A 20652-nucleotide genomic window follows, 5' to 3' on the forward strand; every position below is an offset into this window, starting at 1 on the left:
TTTATATTATATATCATCACAAAATCTAGTGTTCCTTTTGGGTTAAATATACTTTAACTAGTGCTCTACAGTCTAAAAATTTTCAATTTCTAAGTATACAATTGAGACCCTCATAAATTTATTCAATCAAAAATGGAAACACATATAATATATATATATATATATATATATATATATATGAAATGTTGGAAATATATTTGAGAAGATATATTAAGTGAAAAGGATAATACCTCAACAAATAGTTTAATACTAAAATTCTAGTTAAACATGCTTCTAGAAAACCAACTTATCACATCAACAGGTTCCAACATAGATGGAAATTATGTTTCCAGGAAATCAAAATTCTATTTATATATATGTGAAACCTTTGGACTTAAAAAAAAAGGCAAAAGACTTCTAGGAAATCCATTAATATTTTAACATTCTCTTGTTGTTCACTAGTACATGGTTTTTGCATGACTAATCAACCTTCTCTTATATTTATTTTGTTCAACTACAAATTTATATATATATATATATATATATACATATATTTTGACTTTTGGTATGGTAACTGGTATATGATTACAAGGTTAGCTAGTTAGCTTCTCATGTATATGTTTAAGAACTTCCAACCGACAGGAAATCTATAAAAGTTTTGCTCTGCATGAGTTCCCTAGCTTCCTGGTTGACCTCCTCATCATCTTTTCTTGAATTGTCTATCACTTCACTTGATCCATTGGATTCTGTATTTACTTGCAGAAAATCATAAAACTCCACTGGCTCAGATTTCTCTGCAACAAAATCAATCACATGCAAAGGGGTTTAATATTAATATATATATATATATATATATATATAATTTTTTTTTTTTTTACAAAGGAAAAAAAAAAAAAAAACTAATATATATTTGCATGGTGTAAATGAATATATAGCTTTAAAGATTGATGGTGCAGTTGTACCTTCATGCTTTGTGATACAAGGACTTGAGTAGTGTAATTGATTGTAAGAGTACTGTTTGGGAAGTGGGAAAGTGTTATGAACTGTGAAGGGATACTTGAAATATCTACCACTGTAGTTGTCTATGAAGGAAGTGAATCTGTTCCTCATTTGACACGAATTTCTGACCATCTGATCATCATCTTCTTGTTCTGTAAAAGATTTTCTTTCGCCGATCGCCGATTTCTGCGAACTCCTTTTGGCATGAAGCTGCCTGGATCTTTCTCTGTACCTTCTTGCCATGATTACATGCCAATGGTTCTTGACAGCATTATCGGTTCGACCCGGAAAAAGCCTGGCAATAATAGCCCATCTGTTTCCATGGATTCTATGAGAAGCAAGAAGCCGCTCTTCTTCCTCTTCTGTGAAAGGACTTCTATTGATTCTAGGGTCCAACTGATTGAACCATCTCAACCTACAGCTCTTCCCTGCATATTCAAATTCACATATACAAAGTTTTATTAATTAACCAAGTTGTTTAGGAATAATTTTTCAACAATTTATATTATTTGATTAGCATCTAATTACATATAATTTATATGAAATCAATTAGTTTTATTTTCGAAGAGAAATTACCTATATATATGTTGAGCGTTTTTAAGCAACAGCCTAAAATTTTATATCTCTACTCCAAAAATTGTTTGATATATTAATTACTTATAGCTAGTTGATATATATATATATATATATAGGCGCGCACACACACACACACACACACACACCCAACCCTTGCTAGCAACATAAACAAATAAAAAAAGAAAGAAGAAGAAGAAGATATGATTGTTGGTGATTATATCATACCTGATCTTCCTTGGAGCTTTTCGGCTATGGCGTTCCAGTTATGAGGTCCATAACGTTTCACCAACTCCTTAAGCTTCTCATCCTCAGCAGGCCTCCAATGGCCTCTAGTGCACATCTTATTAGGAATAATATGTATTTCTTTCTTTCTAATAAGCTAAGCTCAAGTTTAACCAAAAAAAAGAAAGGAAAAAAAAAGTAGAAAAGCCTAAAATCACAGACGGTAAATCGACTTTGGATCCTCACGTATGGGTCACAGAAAGAGAGGTATGATCGGTGGAAAAGGAAAAGAATTAATAATGAAGACAAAAGGAGAAAATGAAGATGATCGGTTTAAAAGAGAATAAATGGAAGTAAAGGAATTAGGAGGAAGGAGATGGGAAAGTGACTTTTTTTTTTTTTTTTTTTTTTTTTGGGTTCGTTAGAGAGAGAGAGAAAGAAGTGGTTTTAGGGCAGACTTTACTCCTGCGGTTGATGCAAACATTTTGGCTAACTATTAAAACACACCAACACGAATTTATAATAACAAAGGCAACAGAGAGAAGAAAAGGGTTGCTTTGGTGGGGGTGAAATATAGTTCTGCTTTCAACATCTTTTCAAGTTTCTAACCTACAACGTCTACTCATGACCGGTCCACCTAGACTCTCCAGCTTTTGCTTTTTTTTTTTCTTTTTTTTTTAATTTTTTATTAATTTCATAATTCTTACAAATTTTCTTAAATTAAACATTATTGAAATAACATTTATTGCAAAAAAATAATAATAATTGAGAAAAAAATTAAATCCATAACTAATTTTTTTCTTAACTTGAATATTAATAATTAGTATATATACCAGTCAGTTTCCATGTCCATGGAATTTTTTATGCTTTTGAATTATTTTAAAAATTAAAATTTAAAAATATATTTAAAAATTTATATAAATATTAAAACTTTATAAGGAGAAAATTAATTTTTCGTTAATTATATAAATTAAAATGCATTTTTAAATCTCATCCTTTAAATAATTAAATGATTAATAATATTTGATCCTAATGAAAATGCATTAGATGATTTTAGTATGAAAATTATTATTATTATTATTATTATTATTATTATTATTATTATTAACCAAATAATTAGATATTCACAAACCCTTTGCCTTTAAAAGTAAGCTGATCATTAAATTAACTAGATGATCATGAGAACCCAAATCTCAAATTGTAAGCTTGCTCATTCAAATTATAGAGTCGGGTTTGGTGATCTTGTTATAGACTTTGAGAGATGATGTACGTATAGGTGTACTTAATTATTATTTATTAGGTTCTTTTCTGGCTAAGAACGTTAAAGGTTTTGATCAACTTTGGAAACCTAATTAACTAACAATTTTAGCTTAGAAATTAACCACACAACTGCACGTGGAGACTCGAATCTACCCTTCATTCATTATCAAATAATTAACTACTTTTTTAAGATCTTGGATCAAATTGTTTAAACCAGTCCCTCTCTCTCTCTCTCTCTAGCTCTCTCCAAATGGTATAAATTAATTAATGTGATCAATTATCGATTGGGTTCATTAATGTGCAATTTTTAAAAGCTATTTATAGAATAGTTTTATTTTTTTTTTAACGTACGTTAATAAAAAAAATTTACATAAAAATATACTAAAAAAATTAAGAATATATAGTAATGCAAAGGCCAATTCTCGATATTTGCATGTGAATTACTATATATATGCTGCGGTCTAGAGCCCACCACTCAAAAAATTGCATAATAATGAAGAAAACTTTTTGTAATAGATATTGATGGACGCATGTAATGTTTCTTTTGACTGTTGGCCTACCATTTCCCCCAAGTAGCAGAAATTGCTTGTAAAAAAAGTGAGTAAACCATCCAAATCCATCTTCCGCTTCTTCACCCACCATTTGTCAAGCCTTTTGCCCACGAGCTTTACATTTTGGAAACTGGTAAGTTACTGTCACATTTGCTCTCTCTCTCTCTCTCTCTCTCTCTCTCTCTCTCTCTGTGTGTGTCTGAAAACAGCACCATATAATTTATGAATATCTTTACAAACAAATATCCCATTTTTATTTTTATTGTTGTTTTCGGAAAAAAAAACATTTTTAATTTAGATAGTGCTCCGTTAACAGAAGAATTTATTTGATGATTTTTATGTCATAATTAATATAAGAATTTATTTGATGATTTTTATGTCATAATTAATATTTAAGAAAAACATTATTTATTTTCTTTTTCTTTTACTTTTCTGATGTAAGAAAGACTTGTTACTTAAAGAAAGTATTCATATGACTCCAATTAAATTGAAATATGCATGCGGAAAATACAAATTAATGTCAATTTTGTAATGATTCCGAAATGTTAGTTTAACTTTATTCACAATTTTAATATTAATACGTGATTTCTCTTTTTGTTTTAAAAAAAGAAAAAAGAAAAAAGGAAAATTAGAGACCATATATACAAATATAAAAAATAATTTCGTACTGACAATCCTAACGGCTGCTAGGTGTATAGGGTTTCCTATTTGACTGTTTACCTGTTTTCACCTACCTTTTTTCTTGACCGCCGTCATCAATTTATATCAACATCTCATTCCATGAATTTTCGAAAGACTTCGTCTAGCTATCTTAGCTACCTTCTATACCGGAACTTCTTCTTCTTCTTTACACTTTGCATCTTAACTTACGGCCGAAACAATATATATTATTGTTATTGAATAATATTTATTGGATGTTTCATTACTCCCACTAAAGGCCTTTTTTCTTTTTAATTATTCAACTGAAGACAATCAACATTCACGAAGTTTGATTTGCTTCTGGTCGAAATCCTTTTACAATCTAATAGTCGACATTTCAAACCCTGATATTTATTTTTACTAGCTATACTTCTTAAGTTGGCAAGAAACTCAATGAAAAATGATCATGATCGTCTATATGTAATGAATCCGGTTGATAAGAAAGGATCATATGATCAATATCATCATTTGGATCATCATCTAGCTTTGTAGATTTGCAAGGATAAATATGCCATTCAAAAAAATATATTATTGAGTATGAAATTACATCTTTTATCAAATTAAGATTTACTATTGATAATCATTGAATTCTATCAATCGATGGGATTTTATTTTTTTAATTGAGAATCCAATATTAATTAAAAAAGTGAATTTTAGCTTGATAAAATAAATTGAATTTTGTTGGAGTTTTTCTATATATATAGATATATATAGGAATCCTGAATAAATTTTTGTTCAAATTCATCTGACTATCAATAATATTAGGCACTTTTCATTGCCCTATTATTGATAATAAGCAATATGATATATTCCGGATGAAAACTCTCACATCTTAACAATATATATATTATCGAAATTTCCACATCAAGATTGTCATAATGCAGGATTTTTCTTATCAGTATTTTGATTATTTTAATGGGTCACTTTGCCTTCTTTTAGAGTATCGTAGTATATTGCTAGACTTACAAACTTCAAATACATAAACAATACAAGAACTAATAATAAGAGATCAATAATTTTAATTCCATCAAAACAGTCCTAATAGAAGAACGATTAAATATCAATGTTTATATGCACATATATATATATATATATATATATATTAAGATTTGATCTCTAAGGAAACATAACTCAGTTTATAATGGCGATATTATTATCCATGTGCTGAAGTTGTCACTTGCAAAACTATATTTTTAGTTTTTAAATCATTAATTAATTGAAGTGCCGTTTATGCACACACACACACACACATATATATATATAACAGTTATGCTAACATGTGTTTCAATATATTCGAAGATAGTTTCCAACAAAGAACAAAACTCGGGACTAAGGACTTTGATTAAGCATATTACACACACACACACACACACACATATATATATATATATATATATAGTTAACCTGCTTTGAACTGTAATCAGCCTTGTATCTTTTTCTCTGTTTTTTTGTATTTCCTGCATGATCAAGTTAAGTTTGAAATCGATCCTACAAAAACGATACAATATATATATGAGACAATTTATTTGTATAAAATTATCTTTGACTAGATGTATAAAATCAGCTTTAACTGTGGACAAAATCTGAATAAGCACACTTCAGTTTAATAATTAGCAATCCCTTGTTCCATATATATGTTTAACATGATTTTGACACTTTAATCACCTAATTGTTTATAAAGGAGAGGTTTCTGGGTCCAGAAGTAATTTGAACTTCTCAACTGTAAAACTGCCGAAAGCCAACGTCGGACCTGCAAAGAGTACACCTACCTACCAAATATATGTCTCAACAATAAATATGTGTATGTTTTATAGCACTATTCGGATGAACTATTCTTTGAATATCTTTGCTTCAGAATAAAAATTACTAGTAAACTTATTAAATAAATAATATTGTGTATTATCCAAGTTATATTTATATTATCATATGCATATGTTCATGAGTTTGTACGTCCAATTCCATTCATTACATAGAAGCTCATAAGATGGTCATGTCAATTAGGATAATCCATTATTGATATTTGTGCGTATTTTAATAGATTATATTATAATATTTAGAGCCAACAATATATTATACCTGAGCTCATATGTTGGACAACTTATGATCCACGCTTAACCGTCTACCAGGGCTAATTTTTTTTTTGTATATATATATATATATATATATTACATAAAAAATGCTAAGTTATGAGACGTCACTGATCAAGAAATACGCAACAAATATTTATAATTGTCCGATCCATATAGTTATGTATAATCAAAATGTAACTATATGTAATCCAATATAGTTAAACGATCGTCCGCACCACATAGTGGGCACCCACATTAAAAAAATAATATATTGCATAATTATATATTATGTAATATATACATCCATTACATATTAGGGTTGTCATTTCTTTATATGCGAAAAATACATAAATAAATAAATAAAATACATAAAGAATAAAGTAATAATAACTAAAACCTGTTGCAAGAAGAACAACAGCATTAAAGACATCTATTTCATTAGATCAACTTAATATCAAACATTTCTACCAAAAAAAACACTTAATATCAGACATTTCATAGGAGATTGATTCATAGATATATCCAAACATTTGGCGAGAATTAATAATATATTTCACCAATACGTGGTTTTTCATGCATGACTAACTTTTTTTGTATAGAGAAATACTAATTCTGCTTTTCAAGCTGATCAGCTAATTAAATGCTACAAAATAATCATGCCTCTAGAGCTTCATATCAGATGCATTTTGTTGATCACTAGCTAATTGCTTAGTTAGCTTTACATGTATATGTAAGTGATGATGATTAACTGTTTTAGACTGAAATTAATTAATTAATTAATTAATTTCATCCTTGATCACGATAGCTAAGAACTTCCAACAGACAAGAAATCTATAAATGGAACACAAGCTTTGCTCTGCTGCTCCATAACTTCCTTCTGATTAACCTCCTCCTGCTCATCATCTTTCCTTGAATTGTTGTCTATCACTTCACTTCCATTGGATTCTGTGTTTACTTGCAGAAAATCATAAAACTCCTTTGGCTGAGAGTTCTCTGCAAGATATCAATCCATGTATCAGACATTATATATTAGCTATTCTTATAACTAGGAAACATATATATACATATATATATATATATATATATTTGCATCCTAATTATATTAAGATATACTAATTTTAATAAAGTGGATATGTTTATAATATATCAGTATCTTTCTGCTAAGAGATTGACCATCCCGTGTGGCATTCAATTTTTATTTAAGTTGGGATATCCTGACTTGATAATTTATATACATATATATATATATATATAGATATATATGCATATGCATGCGTGGTGCAGGTACCTTCATGAATTGTGAAACAGGGACTCGAATTTAGAAGGTTGGACTGTTTTGGAAGTGGGAAAGTACTATGAAAGGGATACTTGCATCTTTCCCTGTAGTTCTCAATGAAAGAAGCAAAGCTGCTCTTAATCTCACAATTGCTAACCATCTGAACATCCTCTGCTTGTTTCAAACAAGACTTCCTTTCATTAGTGCTTCCCAATTTCTGGGAAGCCCTTTTGGCATAAAGTCTGGATCTTTCTCTGCATCTTCGAGCCATGATGACATGCCAATGGTTCTTCACTGCATTATCGGTTCGACCAGGAAATAGCCGGGCAATAATAGCCCACCTATTCCCATGGATTCTGTGCGAAGCAAGAAGCCGCTCTTCTTCCTCTTCTGTGAATGGATTTCTATTGATCCTCGGGTCCAACTGATTGAACCATCTCAACCTACAACTCTTCCCTGTAGATTCATATTCATTGTTTTGTTAGCTCAATATATATATAAAGTTGTTCATAGGGTGTATATAGTAATTTTCTAGTAGTCTTCTCATGTTCGATTACATGTAATCAAGCAAACGCTCAGTATAAACTACCCCACTCCAATAAAATTTTATATATTAGTTATATTAATGTTATACATGAACAAATCCAAATTAAAATCAACAATCCCCGATCAATTATAGATAACTAACACTATCATAGATTATATAATCTAATTACATATAATTCATTGGATATAAATATTAATTTATGTAATTGATCAGATATATCCATTTTAATTTCGACATACATATATATTATAACAAAATTATATATATAAATATAAATTTTTAAAAATTGTTTTGGCTTTCTAGTTATTACCCTTCGAGCTAACCCTAGCCATCTAATGATAACATGAACAAATTTTACTAGTGAAAAAAAAAAATAATAATAATAATAATAATAATAAAATTATAGTGGTCAATCATTAGAAGAAGATAGATATGATTTTTGTTCTTGGTCTTAATAATCATACCTGATCTTCCTTGGAGCTTTTCGGCTATGGCGTTCCAGTTATGAGGTCCATATCGTTCCACCAACTCCTTGAGCTTCTCATCTTCTGCAGGCCTCCAGTGGCCTCTAGTGCACATATTCTCTTTCTTTACTGAATAACTTAATCAGAATACAACACAAACTAATTAAGAGAAGAGGATTAATTGATTAATCCTCTTCTTCTATAGCTATATAGTTGATGAACTATCGGAAGAGAAATCCGAGAAATTAAAAGTTAAAAAAAGAGAAAAAAAATGAAAATAAGAAACTAATTAAGCCAAAGAGAGAGAGAGAGAAAGAGAGAGAGAGAGAGAGAGAGAGAGAGAGAGAGAGAGAGTCTTGATTGTGAAAAAGAAGCAAAATAACAACCAAGACAGGGAGAGAAGGGGGAGGATCCTTGGAGAATATAAAGGGGGAGAGATGGGGGAAGTGTTTTCCGTTAAGAGTTGGAAGGGTTTGGATAGACCTTTTGCACCTGCGATTGATGCCAACGTCTTGGCTAACTATTAAAACGCCCTTTTGTTGCCAATATTATTATTTTATTTTATCTTATATATATATATATATATATAATTATTTAATTAAGGAATATGTATGAGAGAAAGAGATAAAAAGGGTTGCTTGGTGGTGTGAAATATATGGTTCTGCTTTCAACATCTTTCTAAGTTTCTAACCTACAACGTCTACTTATAACCCACCTAGCAGCCAATTCATATATATATATATATATATATATATGTACTTATTTCTATTATATTCATAATTTCCTAACAAAAAATCTTTTTTCAATATGTTAAATAACATTTTAAATTCAGATAATTTCATCTTACCCTTTGTTATTTTATTTTATTTTATTTATTTATTTCATCTTCACGTTAATAGTATAAGTAATTAAATAACCAACTTCCCTTGTAAAAATAAGAAATTAAAATTATCTGCTAATCAAGTACAAAATTAGATGTGAAAAACAAAGATATATTCATTACTTTAGGATGATATCTTAATTAAATTCAATTCCACTCAAGATACATGTACTTATTCCAAAATAACTCAAAACTTTATTACAATTTGATTTCTATAAATAAACGTGGACCTAATTTTTTCTTTCTATTGTTTTGGTGCAATTAATTAAATGACAATTTTATAATTATAGAATTTTATGTATATGTGTACATATATAGAAAAAGGGTGTGTTTGGTTTTGTTGTTAGACTTTATGATACATGAGGTATGTATGAGTGTTAATGATCAACTTTTGGGACCTAATTAACTAATTACAAATAGATTTAGAGTTTAGAAAAACTTGCGAACACGTGGAGACTCAGACATACTCCTTTCCACATTCATAATTATTAAATAACTACTTATAGTTTTTTAGTCAAACATCCGAGTCTCCTTCTACTGGTTGTGTGGTTGCTGTTTAAAATAGTAAATTACAATTCTGTCCAACAACCCAACTGCCGAAAGCCATTTCTATGAAACTTTTGTTAATTTCTTGTGTTGGACTTGGACCTGCCAAGGAGAACACCTACCTACCAAACTAACCACACATATGTAACCATACATACATACATATTATATATATATATATATATATATATATATCAACATATATAAATAATCAGTCAGTTTTAAGTAAAGTTAATTTTACTTTATTAAATTAAAATCATTATTGATAATTATTAAATTACATCAAAAATTAAATTTAAAATTTAAAAAGTAATTAAATATGACTTTGATCACATACTAAAACCCTAGTTAAAGAAAATGAAACATATTGAAACTTGGTAATTAACAAATATAATTTCGAATTCTCAGCTTTTAATGGGATCCAATGGTTGAAAAATGAAGATTTCATATTAATCCTTGTATTAAAGACATTATTTGAACTTGGCTAATAAATAATAAATAATATATAATGTATTAATATAGATATATAGAATATTCTTATGTGAGGTTATTTTCTCATATAAGTTACATGATTAGATATTCTAAATCAGAAGCCTTCATCTATAAAAACCCATTTTAAAGGCTAATAACTAAAATTATACTTCCTCGTTTAACTTTCATAAGAGATCTCGTGTACAAAGCATTCCATCGTAAATACATAATATATATAATTTTGATATATCAGAAATATGTTTTTAACTAAAATGGCAAGTGGTAAAAGTTGTCATTTTATTTTTATGTTTTTTATTATTTTTAAAATATTAATTAAGGCATCACCATTGTAACGTGTCCATATCAACTCAATATTATTCACAATAATATATATATATATATATATATATATATATATATATATATATATATATATATATATATATATATATATATATATATATATATATATATATATATATATCAGCTTTCAATATTTAACATAAGGTAAGAACATGTTCATAACAGATTAAAATATTAAAACCTGTATATATATGTTTATTGCTCATACATAACATGTTTAAAATATTAAAACCTGTATATATATGTTTATTGCTCATACACCTGTAGTATTCTTTTCTTTGCCTAAGTCTGTCTTTTTTTTTTTTTTGCTAGTGTTAGGTTTAATAGGACAATTGTCAATTATTGAATAACGAACATCTACAAGAGGTGGATGGAGACCATATAGTATTTCATTGTTATGTAATTCATTATAAGTTCAATGGTTCCAAATTTATGAAGCAAAAGGTTTCAACTCTAATTCTTTCTAAAAACTTTAGCATAACATTATTAGGTACACCGGATAAGAGATTTATTTTATTTATTGTCTTTAAGGGTGAGGGTGTGTGCATAGATAATATTTAGGATAAATTACGCTATATATTCTAATCCTCATGTCACCAGTATATATTGTTCTCAAATTTATTTTAATCTATGAAGTTGGTTTAACAATTCAGATTCCTGTGAACATATCTCCTTCTGGTGGAAAACAAATTTTGTCCTTGTCAAAAGCAAAAAAAACTAAATAAAAAATTAAAATAAATTCTAGAGACATGTGGTTTTATTTAATTTTTATATCATTTCATGAACTAAGTGGCTTTATCTATTGTTAATTTTTTTTGTCATATTAGAAAAATAGATAGCTACTAGAAAAAAAAAATTCCAATGGATTTATTTAAACACCTATTAAGTTGATATGATTAAAAAAAAATTATAGATTCCTTCAAGATATCCCTCTAATTTTGGAGAGTTTATTAAACATTCTAAATTTTTTTAAAAATTAAATTTTCTCTAAAAAGTTAATTATTTTTTAAAAAATAACAATTTAATTGATTAATAGCTATTTATTTATGCATATTTTCATTGAAAAATAATTTTATAATTGAGTGTACATATATGCTATTAAACAGTATCAATTTTTATATTATATATAGAATTATGTCATATATAAAGTAATCATCATTTACTATTGAAAATGTTAGATATTCATATAGAAATATAAGCTTCTAAATTCAAACCTATGTTTCTAAAATACAACTACCAATGTATTTAATATTGCACCTATCAAGCTATAAAATTTTTCAATGCCTTGCTTTGTTTTGGCCCAAAATAAAACAAACAGACAATCATATATACCATGGTGAGGTAAGACCAACTAGAGCATGAGGCAAGCCTTCAAGCTAATTTAATAAACCCCCAATATTGACCAAATGTCCCAACCAGTCATTTGCTTCGTGGACAAATTAATTTCACAACAAGTAGAAACGAAAAGATAAAAATTTGACCCGTGGAAGCAATTGCAAGATTGGGTAACTTAATTTACGGTGGAAAATGAGAAATACATACGAAAAAAATAAAAGAATCAATCATGTAAGACCAACGCTACACTAAAAAAATAATTATACTATGCCAAAAAAGTAAGTTTGGGAACCAAAAAATTATATTTATATTTGACATTGAAAATGTGCATATATATATATATATATATATATATATATATATATATATATATATATATATATATATGGGAAAAGACTATGATGTGGTCCGTTTATATGTGGATCCGTACTATAATCGATGTTTTTTTTTTTTTTTAAATGTTAGCTTTGATTTGAATCCACATGGACTGCATTGTAGCCTTTCTCTATATATATATATATATATATACATACTGTATAGAGTTTTTATCTGTACTTTTTTTTTATATTAAAAAAAAATATATATATATATATATATACTTGATGCAGTTTTTATCTATATTCTTGTTAAATTAATTTGACATTGAAGGTATAATTTCGTATCATTAGTATAGCACGGTTTTACAGAAAATATTATAACACTTTTTTTTAGATATATGGTTTTAATATTTTCTACTGTAAATTCAGTAACAATCTTGTGGATGATTAACTCTTGGATCACGCGGCCATTGATTGAGGACACTGCCTTTACCTGGAGTTAATACTTACAAATAAGATGATGTAGCATTAATTACTTAACGATTTCAGAAAAACAAACCCATATTAAAAACTAAGAATAAAAATTAATTTTAATTTTTTTGTTCTGAGAATCAAAATTAATTACATTAAAATGCATACCAAACCTAGTGACCAAAACTAATAATATGGTAGATTATAATGTTAAAATTAGTAGCAATTTCATAGGACATGCAAAGTATGAAATGCAGTATAGTCTAGGAGACAAGTTTTACTTAGGATAATATTATATATATCTATATAATAATTTTTAAAACCTATTGCGCTAATATGTATATATATATATATATATATATATATATATATATCACGAGGGAAATGGTATGAAACGCTTGTTTGAGTGCAACTCACTTTAAAGTTAGAGGGTATTAGGTACAAGACAAGGATATGTAAAATGTCATTGTTGGGCTTGCATACATTACTTTGAATGCATTTATATACTAACCTTGATGTAAATTTAACACCTTTACATTTTCTTATTGAAAACTTTTTATGCCGACTTCTTTGCAATGTACAAATATAATAATATATACACCCTCAAATGACCAAACTGTACCTAAACATCAATTTGACTATTTAATCAGAAAGCAAAACAACTTAAACTTATCTTATATATAGTCTTTCATAACTGTATACTTTTAAATTAGCAATAATATCTTCAGAAAAAAACTGTATTAGCATACAGTTAATAAGCGTTTTAAATGAACATGAAACTAAAAAACAAAAAAAAAAAAAAAAAAAAACTAAAAAAGTGCAGTTGATGTTGACATCTACAAATTAAGCATGAGCTAATTCCAGCCACCCATCAGAGTCACTATAAAATAAATATTTGTATTACTTTTTTTTTTTTCTATTTTTGTTTTATGCAGCGAAAAATTAGGGTTTCTTCCACTAAGGAATTCGGACGTGTAGTTGAAGAAAGCTCTTAGCTTTATAGTATTTAAGTATGGAATTCTATCAATAACAGGAAGAACAAATGCACTTGAAAACCATTTCTTTCGCCTCAAGTGTTGATTTGATGCGATAAAAGCTCACAAGTCCAAGCCCTGATTGCAACATTTTGTCATTTCCAAATTTGACTGATGGAAAGTTATTTAAATATAAATATAGTTATATATATGTATATATATGTAACAACCCCAATCTTCAAGAATCCTACAGAAAAAGTCCACCAGGATTTCCTTCAACATTACTCAAAGTTTTTTGTGGGAACATTCGCTGAAAAATAATTAAGCCATTAAAATCATGCCACACTCATCATCTGTCCAATTATAAGGGTATTATTTCTCAAGTTATGAATCTTATTTGCCGAATTATTCAATGCCAATGTGTAATCCACAAAGTTCACATTTGTTCATATAAAAATATACATATCTATCTGTTGCAGAAGAAGACTAAGAATCCTACTGTTCTTGATATATCTCTGATTTTGATGTTTTAAGAGTCAAACAGTTATGATGCCAAGTGCAAAATGGAATGTTGCCACTAAAATCAGAAGGTTCTTGCTATTACTCAAATGTTTATATCATTCCCCATTATAACTATAGGTTCAAGTACTAGCCAGCAACTACCGATTTTCCAAAAACACAACTTTGTTTTCCATCGATCAATGATTCCTTCTAATGTTAGTTGATTTTTTTATTCTTTTATTCCACCGTATATCACTTGTAGCCATAGAGTTCTGCCACTTTTTTTCAACCGTTTTTAGTGCTATCAAAGCATCCTACAGCAGCAAAATTTATGGAATTATTGAAGAGGGGTTTTCGTTAACATTTTCGATGAATTTCGTTAACTTGTAACAAAAACAAAGATTTCTTTTAAAGCAAGAAGATAATGAAAGAATCTAAGGAATAATCTTAGTAGCGATGCCGTACAAAACTACTCAAGTATACAAGTGGCGGACAAAAATATTAGCCCTGAGAATAAATTACTTATTGCTAACAATAACGTCTAATACTTTAATACTACACAACTGAAATTCGTATAAAACATTGTTCAATACTTTAAGACACATATTATGCAATATTGTGCATGTTCGTCAATGATGATCATGATGACGATGACTGACTTTTACTAATTATATTCAATACTCATTCTAAATCAGGTGCCGCAAACAGATTCAAGAAATAAAAAAATAGTCCAATTATTAATAGAGCAAACAAACACAGTATGCGACATTTAAATAAATGAAGGATAAGAATGAAATACTAGGAACCATCTTTTATCATACATAATATTGCGTTTCTTGAATATAAAACCTAAGATAACATAAGCATACTTCTATGCAAATCATTAAAAGCCTACTGCTATACTGTACAAAAGAAATTTGTACTTCCTGGCAGGGTGAAATCCAGCTTTACGTCAAAAGTCAATAAAATAGAGCTCTGGGTCCGGGAAATTCTACCATCATCAGTAATAAGGTGAGCCCAAGACCCTTATCAGCTTCATGCACAGGACTATAGGAGCCTGCTAAACAATAGTGCGGAAAATCATTCTAGCAGCTTATGCTGTCAAGGATGTTACTGTAGGCAAAGAACGATGAGAATATCATTTTAGCTGCGTAAACTCACTCTCTGATCCTTATAATGCGGACAATTCAACTTCCTGATTGCAAGGACGATATGCCACAAAGGTACTCTCGCTTGAGAAGGAACCAGGATTGAAACATGTTATTCCTGTGTATTTAAATGCCTTCTGCTTGCTTCTGTCCCCCAAAACTATCTGCACACGAAGGCAGTATTAAACCAATCTCTAGGTCATTTCTATCAAATGCAACTATGGTGGAATCTATCCTCTAGCTCAGCAAATGGTAAATATAGTATCTTGTTGAATCACATTTTAGCTTATTCCAAGTCAAGGAAGAGCATTATACTATTAGCTACTGAAAAGAAGGGTTTGTCTCAATGGTGAAAATATTGCATTCAGGACAATGCCTAAAAGAGAATATAAACTAAGAAAATAAACATCAGTAATACCGTATGAGGTGTTGGATAAAGATAGAGAGAGTGATCATAGTTCCAGATAATGGGCTGCACTGAGAGAGGAAGTGGGCAAAGATGACTTTGATGGGTTATTGTAGCAACAAGCTGCAACAGAAAATTGAAAGTCATTAGCTTCATAGACTACCATGCTTAAGCTATAAGATTGGTCAACAAGATATATATAAGTTTGAGGAAAAATGGAAGAAATAGTCACATGCTCAAAATGATCATCGGTTTCTTCTGTGGAAGGGGGCACCAAACACGAACGGCGCATTCTATACAGCAGATCTTGACGAAAAAATACAATTTCCTGGGTGTAGAACTTGACTCTGCAATATGTAACAAACTTATCCATTATGACAATAGAAGAAACATCAAGAAACAGTGTCCCTGCCTCTTAAAGTGACCAAAAAGCCGTATATATATTTTTCTTCTTTTTTATTTTTATTTTTTCCAAATGGTCCTTGGAGGTTATATAATATTAGTTTTACATATTGAAATGGATAGGTAAACATAGATTATCATTTCAAATATTGAATTCCTGATTTATGTATGTTGCAGCTGCCAAGTGAATGATATAGTAATAACCTGCATGGATTACTTGAAAATATAGCATTTGGAATGTGATTCTGAAGCTCTTCAGTTAAATACTTTGGTAAAGTACATCTGGGTAGAACTGTTGATGGACCTGACATTGTCAAACATAAAGTCGTAAGGCATGCAATACTAATATGCAAATTTCAAAAGTTGTTAGTTGTTGCACTGCTTGCACTATACCTGCATCATCAGGGCCTGGGATAAACAGAAACCGACTATGCTCTTTCAGCCGCGGATGGTTTCCAATCATTTGCCCAAGCTTGCCAAATTGTGATCTGCACATCCAGGTTGATCATTATTGTTTTTGCGCATGAAAGAAACAAAATATCATTTACACAATTAAAAACAAGCTAGAGACATTCAATGTCTTGCCCACCTGAGACTTGAAAAAGAGTGAAATGAAAGGTTGCATGGGTGGGAACAAAAATTCCCCATGAACACAAACAAGGAAGGAACCACCTCCTCATTCTCAAAAACATCAAGGACAGTTCCTAGCTTTCCCATAGCCTTCTCTACAGAAAGAACAATATCTGAGTTATGCAGGCAGCAGGACTACTCACGCAAAAAATTACTGGAAGATAGAAGGAATCTGAAATGAATCACCTCTTCGTTGTCTAGCCACACATCAGAGATTATGACAAACATATCATTAACTGCTTTTTTCTCCAAATCTGCAAGTCTAAGCTATTTATAAGTGTATAGGAACCATCAGCAATAGTATTTAACCGGTTCAAGTATCTCCAGAAAATGAATTACTTATGTTTTAACTGTGATGAATATCAGCAAATAATTGATAGGATACAGTCTCCTCTTTCGTTAGTATACCACCACCAAAAAAGTCATGTCCTGCAAGCACCTTGAGTGACTTCTCTCTGTCCTCCAGTGGAGGAAATCCACAGGTAATAACCTTCATTATAAAAGAAGCATAGCATGTCTTAAAAACTCAACCTTATATCATTTCAATTATTTTGTAGATATATTCTGAATAACTTTTACTTTTCATCACTGTGGTGTTGGAGGAGTTGGCAACCCAATATAGAATATATACTTGTGGGTAAAATTAAATATAGAAGTTTATAGGGGGTGTTATATTATAGCCCAATAGTTAGAGGAGTTGGTAAGTATGCCTGGGTAAAGGAGAAAGAAGGTACAAGGGAAAAGAGCTTTATCCTTTTACATATCCTAATAAATTGAAATAATAAGAAGAATTATGGCACCGAAAAGAAAATTTAATGAAGAAGAGGTTTTCAATTTGAACTATAGTTTAAACACGTAAATAAATATGCTACACACCAAAATCTATTACACGTGGTTTCTAAAGCTAGACCAACAGAAAAGTTAAAGATTATCAGGTTCCCTTTCAGTCATCAGCATCAACCAAGATTCGGATAGAAAGAGAATATACAACCAAACATATCAGTACAAAATGAAGACTGAAGTGACAAAAAGAGATCTATCCTGGTGGCACCAGGATGGAGATTGATCTACCTATCAGTACAGAATGGGATTAGATTGATCAAGTTCTGTCCTGCAAGCTTGTTCAGTGTTTGAGTGAATAGATTTATCCTGGTGGCACCAGGACAAAGATTGATCTCCCTATCGGTACAGAATGGGATTAGATCGATCAAGTTCTGTGCTGCAAGCTTGTTGAGTGCTTGAGTACTTTTCTACAGTCTAATCATTTGCAGATTTTCTACAGTCTCTAATCATTTGCGATCAGTACAGAATGGGATTAGATCGATCAAGTTCTGTGCTGCAAGCTTGTTGAGTGCTTGAGTACTTTTCTACAGTCTCTAATCATTTGCAGATTTTCTACAGTCTCTAATCATTTGCAGATATCTGCAAATGATTAGACTGTAGAAAAGTACTCAAGCACGATTAGAGACTGTACAAAAGTACAAGCTTGATCTGCAAATGATTAGAGACTGTAGAAAAGTACCCAAGCACTCAACAAGCTTGCGGCAGAGATACTTCCTAATCATCTTTTACTCTCAATTTTCTCATGAGATTTTGAGTACAATGATATCGTAAATACTGATCACGCAATAGAAGACATAAATTATTGATATTGCCAAATTTTATCTAAAAGAAACATAGATACAAATTTGCAGATATAACAATATCAAATAAATGTTCAGTAGCTTTTAGAATAAATATAATGCTAACCTGAAATATACCCTCTACAAGCATTTCACCTTCTGCAACTACTATGGTGTTCTCTGAAAGAAATCCTGTAGTTATCTTGTGTTGCTTGTCAAAGAAAATTACAATATTTTATCTCCAACTACACAATGTAAACTTCCAATTGTAAGCATTTTAAGAATCCATATTTAGCTAAGAAATGTAAAGCATTCCTAAGCCACTTTCTCAATCAGGAATCCCTTTATATCTACCTTAATATATTAAGATGAACTTTAAACATGAATTAGACCAAAAGTATATATAGGAGACTAAGATGAACTTTAAATGACAATAACATCGTGTAAAGGATATTGTGTTAGCTAAATTAATCTCTACTGAAGCGGTAAGGTCTTCCAAGTAAAAGTGACCATCCTCCAATTGAGATATCACACCCATGACCCATCTTCTCCCCGTTTGCCCAACCAGAGACTGAATTGGAGATATCTGTGCAATATAGCATATAAAAATAAGTACACTGTCTGTTATTACTGAAATATTGTGTAATTAATAAAAACTAACATTTTACAGATTTTGGAACGTGTAACCTAAGAGTATCTTTGGCAACAATTTATTTCTATGATAGAGTGGGTAGTGAAGGTCAGAGAGAGCACCTCACAGCTTCCAAAATGTGACAGTTCAGAACTAAAGGCAGGTTTGGAAAAATGTTGATCACGAGAAAGCCTCTGGAACAGCAAGAAAAACCTATCCCTGTATAAAGCTGCTTTTGCAGAAGCATCACCATGAATGGGCAAGCTCCCAGTATGCCTAGAACCCAAAGTTCAACAAATACCCAAACCTTCAATATGATAAAATCAAAAAAACTTCCAATTGCAAGGTAAAAATCAAGTCCCCATCTCAATTTGAAATTTCAACTACATCAACCCTAAATTCAATAAACCATACAGTTTTAGCCCTTGCATCAAAGTCAGATTTAGCACAACCAAGGTGAATAGTCAGGAACCCATATCCTCAATTTGCAAAAAGAGGACTTATATGACTTGGAAGGCGTTTTCTGTTTGGTTGCTGGGAAAATTTATAAAAAAGGAAATTTTGTTTGTCAGAATAGATACAGTAAATACAGCTCCAGTTCCCCCAACTAGGCACCCACAGAACCCAACAAATTGAAATGTTATAAATCTAACAAATCAAAAATAAAGAAACCAGTAATAATTTTCTCAAAACATTTCCGAGAAAGCAAACAGACGGGAGAAAAATTAGACATACTCATAGAAAAGCTTCTTGATGGAATCGTAACGGAACTTGGGGACCAAGAAAGCATCGATTACGCGAATGGCTGACGTGGCAGTGGTGGCAGGGTTGTCTGAGGTTTCGTCGTCGACTGCAGCTTCAGCCTCTAGCAGAAGACTGATAACGCCGTTCACCGCCTCCTTATCTATGATCGTCGATTTCACTGCCAACCCCAAAAATTAAAAATTAAAAAAAATTAAAAAAAAAAAAAGAAATTCAGTAAATTAGAAGGTAAATGGATTACAGGATTGATGCTCGAGCTGGTCGAGTAGCAGATCGATGGCTTCGTCTGAATCGGAGTCATTGAATCGAGCGACGAAGGAGAGAATGTCGTCGAGAGCGTCTACCTTGAGGGTGTACCCTCTGATCTTGCATTTCCTCTGCACCTTCTTCCTCGTCGAGCTGCTCATCTCCCTCTCTCTCTCTCTCTCTCTCTCTCTGAGGTCACTGTTTTCGGCCCTCTGAATGGTTCTTTTTGGCGGGAAAAATCCTCCGTCTTTCTTGTATGTCTATAAAATGAGCGGGGAAAAAAAAAAAAAAGTTAACACAGCCAG

The 20652-nt window shown here is 30.4% G+C and overlaps 3 protein-coding genes across 4 annotated transcripts; all 3 read right to left on the bottom strand.

Annotated features, from left to right (window-relative positions):
- Positions 1-383: 383 nt before the first annotated feature.
- Positions 384-2245, bottom strand: LOC107419647 (transcription factor MYB52). The gene is made up of 3 exons (XM_048474364.2): positions 1780-2245; positions 942-1406; positions 384-773 (listed from the first exon to the last, which is right to left on the bottom strand). The coding sequence occupies exons 1-3, from the start codon at positions 1892-1894 to the stop codon at positions 601-603; spliced, it is 753 nt and encodes a 250-aa protein (XP_048330321.2). The 5' UTR covers positions 1895-2245; the 3' UTR covers positions 384-600.
- Positions 2246-6884: 4639 nt separating this feature from the next.
- LOC107419653 (transcription factor MYB52) lies at positions 6885-9108 on the bottom strand. Its single transcript, XM_016028420.4, has 3 exons — positions 8643-9108; positions 7644-8087; positions 6885-7348 (listed from the first exon to the last, which is right to left on the bottom strand). The coding sequence occupies exons 1-3, from the start codon at positions 8755-8757 to the stop codon at positions 7161-7163; spliced, it is 747 nt and encodes a 248-aa protein (XP_015883906.3). The 5' UTR covers positions 8758-9108; the 3' UTR covers positions 6885-7160.
- Positions 9109-15222: 6114 nt separating this feature from the next.
- LOC107419650 (DNA polymerase epsilon subunit B) lies at positions 15223-20647 on the bottom strand. Of its 2 annotated transcripts, XM_060814339.1 has the most exons (14): positions 20343-20647; positions 20075-20261; positions 19462-19615; positions 19162-19294; positions 18836-18912; positions 17472-17576; positions 17273-17353; positions 17046-17176; positions 16850-16944; positions 16661-16760; positions 16287-16401; positions 16067-16177; positions 15662-15812; positions 15223-15557 (listed from the first exon to the last, which is right to left on the bottom strand). In XM_060814339.1, exons 1-13 carry the CDS (start codon positions 20506-20508, stop codon positions 15672-15674), a joined length of 1596 nt encoding a protein of 531 aa, XP_060670322.1. In that variant the 5' UTR covers positions 20509-20647; the 3' UTR covers positions 15223-15557; positions 15662-15671. The 2 variants fall into 2 exon arrangements, with proteins under 2 accessions (XP_060670322.1, XP_060670321.1); XM_060814338.1 differs by having other exon boundaries at positions 15223-15812.
- Between the last annotated feature and the right edge of the window lie 5 nt (positions 20648-20652).

This window comes from Ziziphus jujuba, chromosome 2, assembly GCF_031755915.1.
Source record: "Ziziphus jujuba cultivar Dongzao chromosome 2, ASM3175591v1".
Taxonomy (NCBI): domain Eukaryota; kingdom Viridiplantae; phylum Streptophyta; class Magnoliopsida; order Rosales; family Rhamnaceae; genus Ziziphus; species Ziziphus jujuba.

What these genes read in the sequence shown, in the direction of transcription:
- LOC107419647 (XM_048474364.2), bottom strand. Translation starts at nt 1,894, where the DNA reads ATGTGCACTAGAGGCCATTGGAGGCCTGCTGAGGATGAGAAGCTTAAG. An exon ending in AAAGCTCCAAGGAAGATCAG is followed by an intron (nt 1,407 to 1,779) that starts GTATGATATAAT and finishes TTGAATATGCAG; the next exon opens with GGAAGAGCTGTAGGTTGAGA. An exon ending in TTGTATCACAAAGCATGAAG is followed by an intron (nt 774 to 941) that starts GTACAACTGCAC and finishes ATTTTGTTGCAG; the next exon opens with AGAAATCTGAGCCAGTGGAG.
- LOC107419653 (XM_016028420.4), bottom strand. Translation starts at nt 8,757, where the DNA reads ATGTGCACTAGAGGCCACTGGAGGCCTGCAGAAGATGAGAAGCTCAAG. An exon ending in AAAGCTCCAAGGAAGATCAG is followed by an intron (nt 8,088 to 8,642) that starts GTATGATTATTA and finishes ATGAATCTACAG; the next exon opens with GGAAGAGTTGTAGGTTGAGA. An exon ending in CTGTTTCACAATTCATGAAG is followed by an intron (nt 7,349 to 7,643) that starts GTACCTGCACCA and finishes GATATCTTGCAG; the next exon opens with AGAACTCTCAGCCAAAGGAG.
- LOC107419650 (XM_060814339.1), bottom strand. Translation starts at nt 20,508, where the DNA reads ATGAGCAGCTCGACGAGGAAGAAGGTGCAGAGGAAATGCAAGATCAGA. An exon ending in CACATTTTGGAAGCTGTGAG is followed by an intron (nt 19,295 to 19,461) that starts GTGCTCTCTCTG and finishes TATATTGCACAG; the next exon opens with ATATCTCCAATTCAGTCTCT. An exon ending in CACTCTTTTTCAAGTCTCAG is followed by an intron (nt 16,945 to 17,045) that starts GTGGGCAAGACA and finishes CTGGATGTGCAG; the next exon opens with ATCACAATTTGGCAAGCTTG.